General features: G+C 44.9%; 1 protein-coding gene across 1 annotated transcript; it reads right to left on the reverse strand.

The window, feature by feature from the left end:
* Positions 1-5,037: 5,037 nt before the first annotated feature.
* Positions 5,038-14,587, reverse strand: LOC311204091 (fructose-1,6-bisphosphatase 1). Its single transcript, XM_084278959.1, has 7 exons — positions 14,386-14,587; positions 11,757-11,919; positions 10,756-10,848; positions 9,613-9,756; positions 8,236-8,373; positions 6,376-6,495; positions 5,038-5,436 (listed from the first exon to the last, which is right to left on the reverse strand). Exons 1-7 carry the CDS (start codon positions 14,553-14,555, stop codon positions 5,245-5,247), a joined length of 1,020 nt encoding a protein of 339 aa, XP_084135085.1. The 5' UTR covers positions 14,556-14,587; the 3' UTR covers positions 5,038-5,244.
* Positions 14,588-14,843: the final 256 nt, after the last annotated feature.

The raw sequence follows: 14,843 nt of genomic DNA on the forward strand, positions 1-14,843 counted from the left end.
TAGCATTTCCTCTAGTGTCTCTTCATCTACAAACAACATATTGCTAGAGAGTTGTAAAGTGATTTAAATGCCAAGGTTTTCTACACTAAAACCAGCCTCAAGCAAATGGCTCAGAGACTGATGGCACTGAACACCAGTGACGAGAAGACAGACACAGTTCAGTGCTGCTTGCATCCCATGTGCTGAGCTGTGGCAATCGGAGCTTGGCTTATCTTGGGAACATGATGCTTTTCAAGTCTGATTCTAAGGAGCAGGAAAGACGGGCAAGCAGAGCTCCTCAGGTGGTGCAAAAGGCAGATTTGGCACCTCATCCTCCTCTAAGGCAGTGGTGGGTGGAGAAGGGGATGTTAAAGACTTATTTTTGTCTTTTCTACCACTGTGGTCTAGTTAAAAATATACAGTGCCGTTCACATCACGGGACAATCATTTCAGACCCCTTTTTGAGAAGGTAGGGTACTTATATTTCTGAACAGACTTAGTACAACCCCAAAATATAACATATGTAGAGAGCTCTGGGATAGCCCATGGTGCTATTAATAAAAGAAGGGGACAGGTTTCACCTTATACATGCAAACAGATCTGTTGACCTAAAGTACAGCCATTACATTCTGCACATTATTTTCTCACCATGTCAGTTGTCAGCCTGACCAGTAGTACTGAAATGCTTTTAATGCAAACTCTCTGTTACGGAGCTAGATTACCACTGGGATACCAAATACCAAATCAATTTAGTAAATAAGAAATGGGGTAGAGGCTGGCCTGTACCTTCTGACGTTTGTCAAAACATCACGTGCAGATCTTAACTGATGATTCCAAGTGATCTTTTACACTGGTCAAAAAGACAAAGTTCAAATCTTCTAACACAAAGTTTGTTTTGGAGTTAGTGGTTTAAAGGGTGTCCTCAGAGCTAATAAGTCCACTATTTGCCTTATTTTTCTTTTCTTTTTTTTTTTTTTTTTAACTGAAAAATCCCCAAATGCTTTTTACAGGTACCGGACACAGTATGTATAAAGCACAATGCTTTCAGCTGCTGCTCAAGTAATAGTCTTTCAATAAGAACCTAACTTACAGTCATTATATAAAGTACACAGTCTCTACACCCAGTTTTTCCAGAAATATTGCAGCCAACAATGGTACAAGAAAAGAAATAAGAAGGTAAAACTCTGATAAAGGCACAAGGTTGCATGAAAACATGATGCTTCGAGAAATACTGTGATCCTACTGAAAGGTAAAAACCTGAATGATTGAACCGAATGATTAAGCAATATAGATACCATTTGGGGGAAAGTCAAGGAGAGAAGTCGGGGTGTTTCAAAAATGCGTGATGATTCCTCATCAACCTGAGAACCACTCTGTAAGCTGTGTTGGAGCAGCACAGAAAGGTTAAAAAAAAAACCCAAACAACCCACCACCTCAATTTGACAGATCCATGGCAGATTTGCCCTGTAGTGTAAAGATTACACAAGAGCTCTTGGGGGGGTTATTTGCACTTCCACTGGCATAAAGGCTCACGCTGGGACGTAAAGGTGACACCTCTCCTAACCGATTTGCAATGCTAGTCGCTTGGAGAGCAGCAGCTGAAATTGGAGCCAGCGACCTTTCACCAAATACCACAATTTAGCCTCTGAGTGGGCTGGTGGGTAGTACTGCAACAGGGGCCAAAGGTGGGTGGTGTGGTGACAGGGCGACCCTCCTCCCCATGCTTACAGGCAGGGTGAGCTCTGGTAAGGGGCCCGTGGAAGGAGATTACTGAATAGTTCTCCCCGGTGGTGGCTACATGGGGATGTTGGTCAAATGTGGGCTTACATATTACAGATCGAAAGAAAAACCCAGCTCACAAGGTGGAAAATGCTCACCACAAAATGTCAGCCTATGGGCAAAACCAAAACACTGGAAACTGACCTAGCAAACATGGGCAGTATTGCCTTTCCTTCCATAACCTTTACCTGCTGCCAGTATGGTGTCTTAAAAATAGACATGTGCAGCCCAGGGATTCCTGAAGAGGTTAAGGGCAGAATGCAGCTGAGGAATTACTATAACTAGACAAAACCAGCTGCTGTGGGTACTCCCTGTCAAACAGTGCCAACGGAATAGTGAAGGTCTATACTCCAAAGTGATATATGGAAAGCCAGAAAAAAGCTGTAAGGGATCCCAACTGTCCTCAGCTTAGTGTGTTAAATAAAAAAATGTCTCCAGATACAGCTCTGGGGGCAGGTTGAATTAAAAACCTTGTGCGTGACAGCAGCTGTCAGGCATTTGCCTCTAGGAGCAGCATCCAAACCTTCTGAAAGGTCTAGGGTCCTTCTCAGCATGTTGCCTGCTGCAGATGATTTAGTGACCTTGGAGCCTTTTGAAGTGCTGTGGGGTATGTGCCACAGCCAGCAAGTAAGGAAATGCTGGGTGTGGGGATGTGCTGCTCCTTTCAGAAGCATTGCAGTGTGCGAGGTAGGCAGCTCCAGCTCCCTCACCAAAAACTGAGAGAGACTTGGCTGCTGACACAAAGAGGCAGCAGAAGCAGCATTTGCCCTCACACAAGAAAGAGCTGCCTCTAAAGAAAAGCTCAGGCCAAGGAGTGCCCCAGCATACCACTGTCCCACTCACTGTCTGGCCGCATAAAGTCCTCTCCGACGTAACAGCACAGCGTTCACAGGTCAAGGTACCAAACCCTCTTCTACCAGGCTGTCCCAGACTGGCAACAAGGGCACCCCTCTGGGACATGTAGGTTTGAGCCTTCTCCCAGAGGGCAAGTAATCAGAAATCAGCATACCGCATGGTCATGGTTCATGGGGTGCCTGAGTTTGCAGGTGCGTATTAGGCAAAGTATGGTTTCCTGGAGCAGAGATTGCCCTACAGAGGAGCTGGATCCTGTGCAGGGCCAGACATGGGCCCTCTCAGAGAGAAAATGAGCACACAAGCAAGACGAGAGCTTGGTGGGAATTTCCAAGACTGTCCCAATCCTCTAAGGGCTCAGGTCCCTGACAGCTCTGTCTTCACTAACAAAGCCTTAACAGAAATAGCATTTCCAGCAGAAACTAAGCCATTCTTTGCCTGCCAGAAGCACCCTTTGGAGAACAGTTGAGCATCTGTGTGTATATATATATATAAAATAGATATATTTATATGTAATAGATGTGTGTGTATATATATATATATTTATATATACATGTGTACAAACATACACACACTGGAGGTCAGCCATGCTGAGTGGGATTTGGGGCTCCTGGTCAACAGCAAGTTAAACATGAGCCAGCAGTGTGCACAGGCAGCCAGGAGGGCCAACTGTATCCCGGGGTACACCGGCCACGCTGGTCCAGGGAGGGGATTGTCCTGCTCTACACTGCACTGGGGCAGCCTTAACTCAGGTACTGTGTGCAGTTTTGGGTGCCACAGGACAAGAGGGACACAAAACTATTGCAGAGTGTCCAGAGGAGGGCAGTGAGGATGGGGAAGGGTCTGGAGAGGAAGTCTTATGAGGAAAGGCTGAAATCCTTTGGCTTGTTCAGCCTGGAGACAAGGAGACTGAGGGGAGACCTCATCACTGTCTGTGGCTTCCTGATGAGGGGGAGCAAAGGGGCAGGCACTGATCTCTCTTTGGTGACCAGTGATGAACCTGAGGGAACAACATGAAGCTGTGACAGGGGAGGTTTAGGCAGGATGTTAGGAAGAGGTTCTTTTTTGAGAGGGTGGTCGGGCACTGGAACAGGCTCCCAAAGGAAGCAGTCACAGCCCCGAGCTTGACCGAGTTCCAGAAGCGTCTGGAGGATGCACTCAGTCACATGCTCTGACTTGGCTGGCCCTGTGTGGAACCAGAAGTTGGACTTGATAATCCTTATGGGTCACTTCCATTGCAGGACTATGATTCTATGATGTACACCCATCTGATGTTTCCCAGTATATCTCCAAATCCTCCAAACACAACCTGTGTCAGAACAAGAGCCCCAAGTTTATTATGTGCGTGAGCCCTCACAGAGCATGCCTTTGTACCATGGCCCCTGGGTTTCCCCACACTCTTTCCTTGTTTTACAAGAACAAAGATCAGATGTGTGCAAAATCCTCAGACAGGGACGCTTACATCTCAGCGCACCCCTAGACTGGGGCTCCCAGACCGTGGCTTGAGTGAATGCTCAGTGGCAGTCTATCCAGCAGTGCCATCCATGTGTCCCTCAGTTTGAGTTCAGCCAAGCTAAGTGGGCAGTAAGAAATGTCAAAGATTTGGAGATTTGGACTGATTCAGAAAAGCTCATGAGCCACGGCCATAAACCATGCACAGGCAGCTGGGCAGCCCACCCAGCTCCCAGGCACTAACGCTGTGTTCCCAGCAGCATGCCCTGAATCAGCACACTGAATGTCACTACGCTTTGTGGGGATCTTCACAGCTTACTTCTGCTTGCACAGCAGAGTCCTCCTCCAGGGTACTGCATGCCCCCAAAATAACACAAAGAACACCTGGTCTGGTGGGGACGGCTACCAACACACAGGTGCATTCTTAAATCAAGCAAGCAGGTTACTTTCTGGCAAATACAGCCAGCTCATCACAGCAGGATGGTGACAAGCTGTCTACACCAGCTCTTTACCCAATTCAAAATCGACCTCCAAAATGTCATTTCCCATCCTTGTGTGACTGGATCTGAGAGACTGCCAATTGGCAGTATTAACAGCATGTGTCAGAGCTAACGTAGGCTAGTGTACATGTTTCACAAATGTTAATTCTCAGTCAGAATAAGCCCAGGGTGACGTACAGTGAGCAGCTTCTGGGGCCTTGAGAAAACGTGTGAAGGTGCCCACATTGGCATTTATACTTAATGCCAAAGAACTAAAGAATGGTCTAGGAAAGGTCACCTACTGCAGGAGGCTGCCGAGCCCTACCCCCAAGATTTTTAGACGGGGACATTGTCAGATAGTCCCTGGTGATGGCCTGAGGCTTGTCTGAGCAAGCTGTCTTCCCCTAGTTACTGAATGCAACTCAGTGTTCCCTTGTAGTGCAGTGGCTTTTGTCTGATCACAGATGATAAATGAAAACACAAACATATTTTCCCCTTGCTTTTACTTTTAATGCTTCCTTTAATGCAATCTTTAAATGCCTTTCATTGCACAATGCAATTGCACCAGACTTTAAAAAAAAATTATGAAAATATGGCTCATTTGCTTCCTTGCTACAGTGGTTAGAAGTTCAGTCTTGCAGTACCGTGGTGTGTTCTTTGGTTCATTTATCCCCCTCTGCACAGTGACTGCAGCTGCCTTTCTTTACTTAACAGAATGCTTCTTAACTATCTCCAGGTACTCCTTCACATCATCAGGAGATCCCAAGACAACAGGCACTCTTTGGTGGATGTCCTCAGGCACTATATCTAGTATTGCTTGATGCCCAGTTGTTGCTATTCCCCCAGCCTTCTCAATCACAAAAGCCATAGGATTGCATTCGTAGAGCAGTCTCAGCTATAAGACAAAAATCAGAGTGGCAGTGGTCAGCCCAGGTGATGCTGAGATTGTGAAATGTAAATATATTTGGCCTATGATTTAAAACCAATCACCTCTCCAGGTACATGTATTTCATATAAACTTACCGCTTGATAATTATTTCTTTTCTTTTAAACAAAACACAGTGGATACTGGGTTTGCCCAGTTTGAGTGCTTTCTCCATAGCTCATGTTTGCATTGTGCTCTTTACACAGAGATAAAGCTCGGATGTAAGATGCAACCTTTAACAAGGCAGCGGACCACGTAGGTCTGTGTGAAAAGAAAAAAGCACTGGCCGCAAGTGTGCCATTACGTTTCTCTAATGAATAACTGCATCTTATCTGCAACCTGAAGCAATAATTTATGGACAATTACAAAACAGATGAAAGGTCTTTGCTGAATAAACAGTCCCCTTGTCACCCTGTAAGTGTGTGATGTTCCCTGACAGACTGTCCTGTTGTCCTAGCAGAGGCAGCCAGGCGTAGTTCCTCCAGATGAGCAGCATTGCTAGGAGTTACCAGCATTACAAGGTGCAGGTGGTTTTTTTCTCTTTGGCAGAGCTTCTCCTAAGGGACTCACTACACTTAGGCTTCTTAAATACCAGCTCAAAATAGGTATCTCAGGGCTGAGGTGGTGCAAAGAAGCATGTTTGCACAGGCTGCACATCCCTGGTATGTTCCACAATCTGTGTTATGTTTGGGAGAAGTCAGTACAGTTGAAACAGGTGCTTAGCAGCACCCCTTAGATAGCTGTCTGGTAAGAGGTTGCTGTCACTTGTGATAGAGCACAAGAGGTGGCCATACCCACAACCCAGAGATGCAAAACACCAAGTTACAAAAAACATGTTCTACAATCAAGTTACTGATAGTGAGATACCTAGATAATGTAACATTTTCTATAATTTGTCTTATTTTTTACCTTTCCTTTGGGGCTTTTAGAGTTAGCAGGATACAGAAAGATTCCTCCGTACACCAGCGTGCGATGCACATCAGCCACCATAGAGCCAATGTACCTCCCACCATATGGGGAACTGCCATCCTACAGAAATATATTTAAATGAATATAATTTGTTAGCACATCAGGGTAGTCTGTACCTCCCCCCCCCCCCCACCTTAGTGGTCCTAATATCTGATTTCTCCATCTTGTAATTGACTGATAATATTCAAAGCAGTTTTGGAGAAAATTTCCATTTCCTTTTCATTTTGTAAGTAGGAAAATCCAAGGAAAAGAACTGACAGGAGATTTCAGGATGGATGAGTGCTAGTGCCAACAACAGAAAGTGCAATGCTCTAACTCTTGGAAAATACCACATTTCTAGTAGCAAAAAAGATCTAGTGCAAGGAAGTAATGTTGCCGTTTTTTCCTTTGTAGCAAAAAAACCACCAACAAACCAAGGGACAAAGAAAGTGATCTTAGCGATCTCTTGGGCCCCTCAGTTCAAGAACATAGAACTCCTGGAAAGAGTCCAGTGCTGGGCCACCAAGATGATTAAGGGAGTGGAACATCGTCCTTACAAGGAGACGCTGGGGGAGCTGGGCTTCTTTAGCTTGGAGGAGTCTGAGGGATGACCTTATTAATGTTTATAGACATGTAAAGGGCGAGAGTCAGGAGGATGGAGCCAGGCTCTTCTCAGTGATGGCCAGCAATAGGACAAGGGGCAATGGGTGGAAGCTGGAGCAGAGGAAGTTCCATGTGAATGTAAGGAGGAACTGTTTCACTGGAAGGGTGACAGAGCACTGGCACAGGCTGTCCAGAGAGTTGTGGAGTCTCCTTCTCTGGAGACATTCAGAACCCATGTGTATATGTTCCTGTGTGAGTTAGTCTAGGTGATCCTGCTCTGGCAGGGGGGTTGATCTTTCAAGATCCCTTCCAACTCCTAACATTCTGTGATTCTGCAATCTTTCCTATTTCTACCCATTTTTGCTAACCTCTACAACTTCTTTTTTTCAGTAAGGCAAATTTAACAGTTGACTACTGATACCATTTCCTTGTTATATCCCAGAGAGTCAATTTTATTATCTAAATAAACACCTTAAGCCTGGCACAATGCCAGATGAAAACACCAGCCTTAGTTCAAAGCAAGATCAGGAAGTCAAGAAGGGGCGTGAACACTCAACAATAGTAAATGTTTACACTTCATTGGCAACATAATGACTTCAGTGATGACAGATGGAAGGCATGAGAACAGACATGATTTTTACAGGCACTCCTCAGAGCTCCAGGCCTCTTGATACCAGAAAACTGCAGGACCACAAAGAGGACCCTGAAAACTACTCCAGTTTTCCAGCTGAGAGGCCCCCCTCAGGACCCAGTTTATGTTACCACCCAGCAACAACCCACTGCCATCCCCACTCAGCTCTTCTTCTATTTGGACAGTACAGTGAGGAAAACAGCAATCTAAAAAACATGCCAATCAAATTTCTTCATCTTTAGATGACACCTCCTCTAACTGACTACCAAACAGGCAGTTTTGCCTCCAGCACCGTTACTCAGGGCCTCAGCCAGGAAGGAAGGTTAACAAAAAAAACCCCAAACCAACCCAAACCAACTTAAAAAAAAGGAAAAAAAGAGTAAGTGTGGTGCAGTACTGAAGGTCGGTGAAACATCTGTTCACATCAAATGCTGCCCCAATTGTCTGCCCTACATGGAGACAGAATTTAAATAGACAAGAGAGGAAAACAAGCCCTGAGCTGTGTATGAGGCAGTGATTGATCACAAAGTTGGAAATTGTGAGCGTTGCTTGCTATCAGAAAGTTTCTCTGAAAAATGATCTTTTACCTCAGGGAATTTCTTCTTTTTGAGGTACTCTGTGACTGCAGGATCAAAGTATTTAGCATAGCCTTCATTCAGACTGTAGATATTTCCCTTCTTTTTGATTTTCACATCCCTGTCCACCAAAATGAATTCTCCAATTGCCTAACATCAGGAAAGAAAAATGACCTGTTAATTGCTCATCTATTTATGCACCAAGGCAAAACCCAATCACACACACAATTTAGGAAAAATTTACCACAGTTACCACTTTCTTTAATAATTCAGGAGCTACAAGAAAGTGGTATTTGCAGTCTAGATGCAAAGTGTTTTGTTTATCCATAAACCACAGACAGAACATGAATCCTGAGGTCATGCATGCTTCTTCATTCCCAGCTCTCTATCACGTTTTTATGCCAAAAAAATGCTGCTGCCTGGAAGTTTATTTAGCTCTCCACTCTGTTACTAGACTTGTAATAAAAGTACAGCTTTAAGGAGTTTGGAAACTGAGAGTGCCAGTTGAAGCAATACATAAACATCTCCAAATAGCTGTAGACATTAATAAATTCCAGTTCATTTTAGCTTGGGCAAAGATGGAAGCCTGAAGTGAAGAGAGCCAATCTCTGTAATCGGGGACTGGTCTGTTTATTTTTCACTAAAGTCAATTTCCAAGTTAGTGCTAAAAATAAACAAAATAACATGCAGGCATGCTTGAAGTTAAATCTGCCATCTGAACACAGACAAAAATACATGCAGCTACTTAAGCTGTCACTGGACAGGGAGAAGCAAGTTTTATTTCTTGCTGGCTGACCACTGCAGGTCCTAAAAACTTGGTACTGACATCAGTTAGCCAGGCTAAGTGACAACAAAACAGGGGTCACTAAAGCAAACTACTTTTGGCCATGATCAACATGACTTTTATTTTAAAACCCACATAGACAATGTGTGCTGGAATATGAAACACACCCACAGACATCACTTACTTTGACACATCATGGTGGGATCTGAAAACAAAGAAGGTTTTTAAAGAAAGTTCAGTATTTCTACTTCTCTGGTTTACTAAGGTCCCAGCATTAAGGAGGAGGTAAATAAGCCTTAAAGGGTGTTCTGCATTGCAGAAAACAGCTCATTTTAAATATCACGTGATTTGGCACACGCCAGCTATTTGCTTCACTGACTCACTGGTCTTCCCGTTGTTGCATCACTCAGAGCACTGCTGCAGCAGGTAGGCAGAACACAAACATCTCTTTGACATTATTGCTGATGGGTTACTAAGTGTACTTAACTTCTCCATATTAGCTTGGAAATTGCTCCTTCATTTGATTTTTTTTGGGGGGGAACAACAAGCAGTTCTTACAGGTGGTACCTTGTTATCCCCAGTAAAGAAAGAGAAGATGTTCTCACCGGATCCAGCATGAAACAGTTGACACCTCCAGCAGAAGTGGCCAGCACCAGCATTGTGGCGCTCCCGTAGAGAGCATAACCAGCAGCCACAAGATTGCGCCCGGGCTGTAGAGCGTCTTTCCCAGAAGGTTCATCAGGGGTCACCTAGAATAAGAAGGAGCACAGCCAACTTTACTTCATTTCCATAGTTCTTACATGACTGGACTCCCTGGGGTAGGGAAGGTCTTCTGCTCCACATCCATGCATGAGGTGGCACAAATGCTTCAATGATCCACAACTGAGATTCCTACTGGATGCACTAATCCAAATTATATGGAGGGGACAAACACATTGATCCAGAAATGCTTTTGTATAAGCCCAGCTGGAATGCAGGAAGCAGGAAAGGATTAAGAAGATAATATAGAGCTGCGCACCTCCTTGCAGGTGATGATGAACACTGCTCAGAGGAAAACTCAAAGGCACAGTGGAAAAGCAAGCCATGAAACATGACTCACGGAGTTCACAGCCGATCAAAAGTACTTGGGATTATTTTTGTTTTCTTTTACTTCAAACAAAAATGAAGCTGAAAATAGTTACTTCAGGATGTATGGCAACACAGAAGAGTTGATTAAAATGGACAGTTGGGTGTGTTTTATCTGACAGAATTTTCCCCCCATCTGGTGACATGTAAGTCCGGTATTTCAAGCTCCTTCCAACAAGGCTTCAGAGTGAATTAGACACTTCGAATGCACATGCCATGTTTCAGCTCTGGTTTGTGTTTGAAGCCTGTCCTCGGGCTAACAGAACGATTAGTACAGAGCACAAGAAAGCCTGAAAGCACATTCCCCAACTAGATGACAGCCACGTAGTATTTTGTCTCAACACAAATATTCATGAAATCTAAGACCTGATCTGTCTGTAAGGGATAGTATCAGCCAGACTTCCATGCACATAAAGGTAGCTAATCCTCTGTGAGAACAGCGCAAATCCCTTGTGTATGTTTTATACCAGTGTCCGTGAAATAGCAGATTTAACTCACAGCTAGTCCTGAAAGCCTTTCACAAACAAGTGTAGCTAGGTTTTATTAAGCCTCCACATACAATTGTATTTCATTAAAAGGTGCACAAAAAGAGGTTTTTTCCTCTCTTACAGAAAGCATTTTACCTTTCTATAGATGGCAAAGATGGTCCCAATGGAAACAAGGCAGTCAATGTTTGATGAGCCATCTAGAGGGTCTATGCAGACTATGTATTTACCCTAGAAAACACAAAAGAGGGAATAACTATAGGTTAGTGACATCGTTTTATCCCCTTCCCTCAAATAAAAATACTTCAGTGGGAAAATTTTCTCAGAGACTCTCAAAGCAATTCAAGCTAAAAGGCTTTTGTAGGTTATGAAGGAAGTGAACCCAAATTCTTTGGCCCAGATTTCATTCTTTATTACAACTGTGCGATTTCTGCTGCAGCAGAATCTGGGAAATCTTTAAAGTAATAGATGAAGAGAAAGGTGAATTGTTCCTACACAATTTTTTATACATATACACACACACAAATAAATATGTAAATTGTGTGTATATATATGTAATATTTAGTGTGTGCACATATATATATACACTTCTTAATTATTAGTGTAACTTCATCTATTTAATTAATGCAGATCCACTTTGGTAGACATCCTGTAATACCTACCATTTAGGCTCCACTTTCGCATCTCTAACAGAATAGCTTTCTAAATTATAAGGAAACAAGCAAGTGAATAACATCAGCCTTTTTTATGCAGAGCTAAAATGAGAGAGATTAAAAAGGCCTTTTAACACCTGACATTCATAAACTGCATATTGCACTTCAGTGCATGTTCCACTTTAAACTCCTTAATGAAATGGATGGGTAGATGCTCAGAGATTACCTTAGCCAGTCTTTGGTCTTGTTTTGGGGATTCCTTCCCTACACCCCAAAATTAACAATAACAGAATAAGCTGGGGAAGAACAACAGAGGAAAAAAAAACAAACCAAAACAACAACCAAATAAACAAACCCAAGCATCAATCTCAAGAACAGAAATAACAGAAAGGACAAACATTGACATTTTTGCTCTCCAGTTTCAATTTCTTAGACTTGCAAAGGCTGAATGGTAATCAAGCTGGGAGAACCTTTAAGGCTACTAACCTGTCTTTCACTTTCCACTATCACAGCATCTTTGTTTTCTTCTGAGACGATAACACAGGTACTGAAGGATGACTTGAGCATGTTAATCACCAGGTCATTGGAAAGGATGTCCAGCTTCTTTACTTGATCTCCTGTCACGTTGGTAGACCCAGCAATCCCATAGCTAGAGCAAGGGTAAGAGAGAACGTTTTGTGAGAACGGGGCGCTCCATCGTCCAAAGCAGCTTTGTATTTGTAAAACACCTTGTAAAACAAACAGTGCTTTTCATGATATGTCAGCTCTGTTGTTTATTTACTGTCCAGCGGGTTCTTGCTGAGACCTTCCTACATAGGCTGTGATGGTAAATCTATAGGACCAGAACAGAGAGCAAGGAATCACCTGTCAATTGTCCCTAGACTATAGACAAACACAGCTGGAGCAGGCATCACAGGCTGAATTACAGTAACGGTGCTGCTGAATGAGCTCTCCCCCTCAAGATGTAAACACTGCCCCTGAATCCTAGGCTCCCATGACACTATGGCTGCATAGCCTAAAACCTAAAACTTTACTGGAAAACACAAAAAGTAATGATGAACCAGATGGTACTGGTTACACTATGACTTCCTAGAGAAACTCTGTGCTCACAGGTAAATGGACATATTTATGGTTCGATGTTTTCAGTTTTCATAGTAAGTGGTAAACATTTCCTTGGGAGTAAAACTGAGAAATACAAACATGAAACACAAATAAAACCCTGACAGCGAATCAAAACCAAACCATCTGGCTTCAGGAAGTACCAGGAGACCGTGTGATTGTGATTTTGAAAGCATGCAAAACAGAGAGGGGAAGTTCAGCTCTTGGAAGAGAAAAACAACAGCTAGCTCTGCATACATTCAGATGTCTCGGGCTACGATTCATTGATTAGGCTGAATTCTGGTATTTCAGGTTTCCGTAGTAAGGCTGAGCACAGTACTTCAAACACACTTCATTTCTTCAGTTTAATGCTTGAGACAAAGAAAAAGACCTAGTGTGATTCTCTGTCTCTCTCTGCTACAGTGGCTTGAAGATTTTTCTGCAAGCACAAAAGTGCTTTTAGAAAGCCACGGTTTTGAACACCGTGCTTGTGAGTGAGGCACAAGTCCTCAACCTCAGAGTGGAAACTGTTCGTCCAGCAGGTACAGCTCTCACACCTTGAATCTTGGGGAGTCCTGGGAGGGGACGGTGCCCTGCATGGAGACTGCAGCTGGGAAGGGTCTTTGCCTTCCCCAGCTGTTCTGCACCTCCACTGCTGGGCAGCACCAAGCATACAGCAGAGCCTGGAGACGACCCAAAGAGATGGTGATCCCTGCTTTTCACATTCCCCAACAGCCAAGCAAAGCCATCACTGGTTGGTTATAAAACGCATCTCGCACGGTGGGAGATGTAGTGCTCAAGGAGGCTCACAAGCTACCCCAGCGCTGGTGGAGAGTCAAGTCCACCACAGGGGATGGACTGCAAGGCAAGGCTGTCAGCACAGCTATTGAACCTGTGGGCAGCTGTCAACAGACACAGAGGTAGCAGGATGTCAGACTCTTACAAATCGGGTCACCCATGGGAAACCCTGGTCTTTACAGACAGACACAGGGGGCACATGAAAGGGCTAGCACATCATGACTACAAAGCTATCTGATACATAAAGTGTCAAGAAGTCAAGACAGAGAAGAGTAGTTCAGAAAGATATAAAGTGGGGGGCTTTATTCTCTCCCCCGGTGACTTTTAATTAACTTCAGTTGCCAAGTTTTTCAGCTCTCTGGTACATTTTGTAGTAAACATTACTCTGTACTGCCACAGGCCTGTTGCTTATTGTATTTTCCCCTGTGTGGTTTGCAGAGTAAACTTCATTTGTCTCTCTTCCACACCTTCCATTAAGTAATGAAGGAGCCCACCTCTAAAGCCCTGATCAGCATACAGTTTGGCTTATCAACAAGATGTAAAATACTTAGGGAGATTAGTTACTTACCACCAGTTTCAGTTATTTAACATTTCAAGAGCTCTAATTTCCCACTGATGCATCTCTAGAGCAACTCTCCTCTGGCTGGCTGACTACAGGCACTACTGCTCCTAAACAATGCTCTTTCTAAAAGCCTTAGGGCTAGACATCCAAAGCTTCATACAGAAACTCAAGTTGCTGTGATGCAAGATGAAAAAAACTCCACTGGATTTGATTAAAGGCCTTATAGCACCAAACGGTGCTTTGATATTAAGCTACTGAGTACAGCAAGCAATAATTCAGGCTTTGTCTCTCAGTCTGTTTGCTTGCCGTTCTGCTTCAAAGCACCCAAAACCTGCTGATGATCTGCGTGAGGGTCTATCAGCAGCAGGCATCTGTCAGAGAACGCGTGCTTTATGTTATTAGAAAGCCCGAGGAGCTATTTCCCTTCAGAAAAGCAGGAGTTCAGGATGCGAAAGGAGCCCCTTGCAGCTCTGTGCGACAGGGTGCGTGGATCCAACACCACGTGCACGCCTTGCGGGTGACAACCCCCCCATTCCCTATCCCTGACACCGTGCAAGTGGCAGGATCCCCTGGACCCGCGTGCAAGGGGTGAGGTGCGGGATGCTGCCGACATCCTCCCCCCCGCCGCATCCCCATCCCGGGCATCCCAGGACTTACAGGTTGGCGATACCCGCTTTACGGACAGCGGTGGAGATGGCTTTGATGGCCGTGCAGAGGGAGTTGAGGAGCTGCGTGAACTCCCCGGTACCTTTCGCCCGCCTGCCTTCCTCCATGACGAAGCGGGTCATGGTGATGACATTGGTGTCGAAGGCGGAGCGGTCCGTCATGGTGGCAGCAGCGGGAGAGTGGGGCCGCTGCCGGCGTTGCCGCCACTAGCCCCGGTGGGGCGGGGCCTGAGGGGGCGGGGCCGGGGGGCGGGAGGTACCCACCTCCCCCCCCCTCGCCACCCCCTCATCTCTCCAGGCTGGACGTGAGGATGAGGAGAGGGGCCCAAACCCACCTCCCCCTGTGCCCCCTACAATAACCGCGGCGGGGAACCCCCCCGCAAATCGTATGGGGTTTTGTTTTACCAAAGCCTGTGTCTTTCCCATGCACGGGGGCGGGGAGGGGGCGGG

The sequence above is a fragment of the Gallinula chloropus genome (genome assembly GCF_964237585.1).
Source record: "Gallinula chloropus genome assembly, chromosome: Z".
NCBI classification, from domain to species: Eukaryota; Metazoa; Chordata; class Aves; order Gruiformes; family Rallidae; genus Gallinula; species Gallinula chloropus.

Bases quoted from the DNA above. Each gene is read 5' to 3' on its own strand.
- LOC311204091 (XM_084278959.1), bottom strand. From the start codon at position 14,555: ATGACGGACCGCTCCGCCTTCGACACCAATGTCATCACCATGACCCGC. The intron at 8,374-9,612 runs GTGAGAACATCT...TCCTGATGTTAG, and splicing joins ACTGTTTCATGCTGGATCCG to GCAATTGGAGAATTCATTTT. The intron at 6,496-8,235 runs GTAAAAGATCAT...ATATTTCTGTAG, and splicing joins AAAAGAAGAAATTCCCTGAG to GATGGCAGTTCCCCATATGG.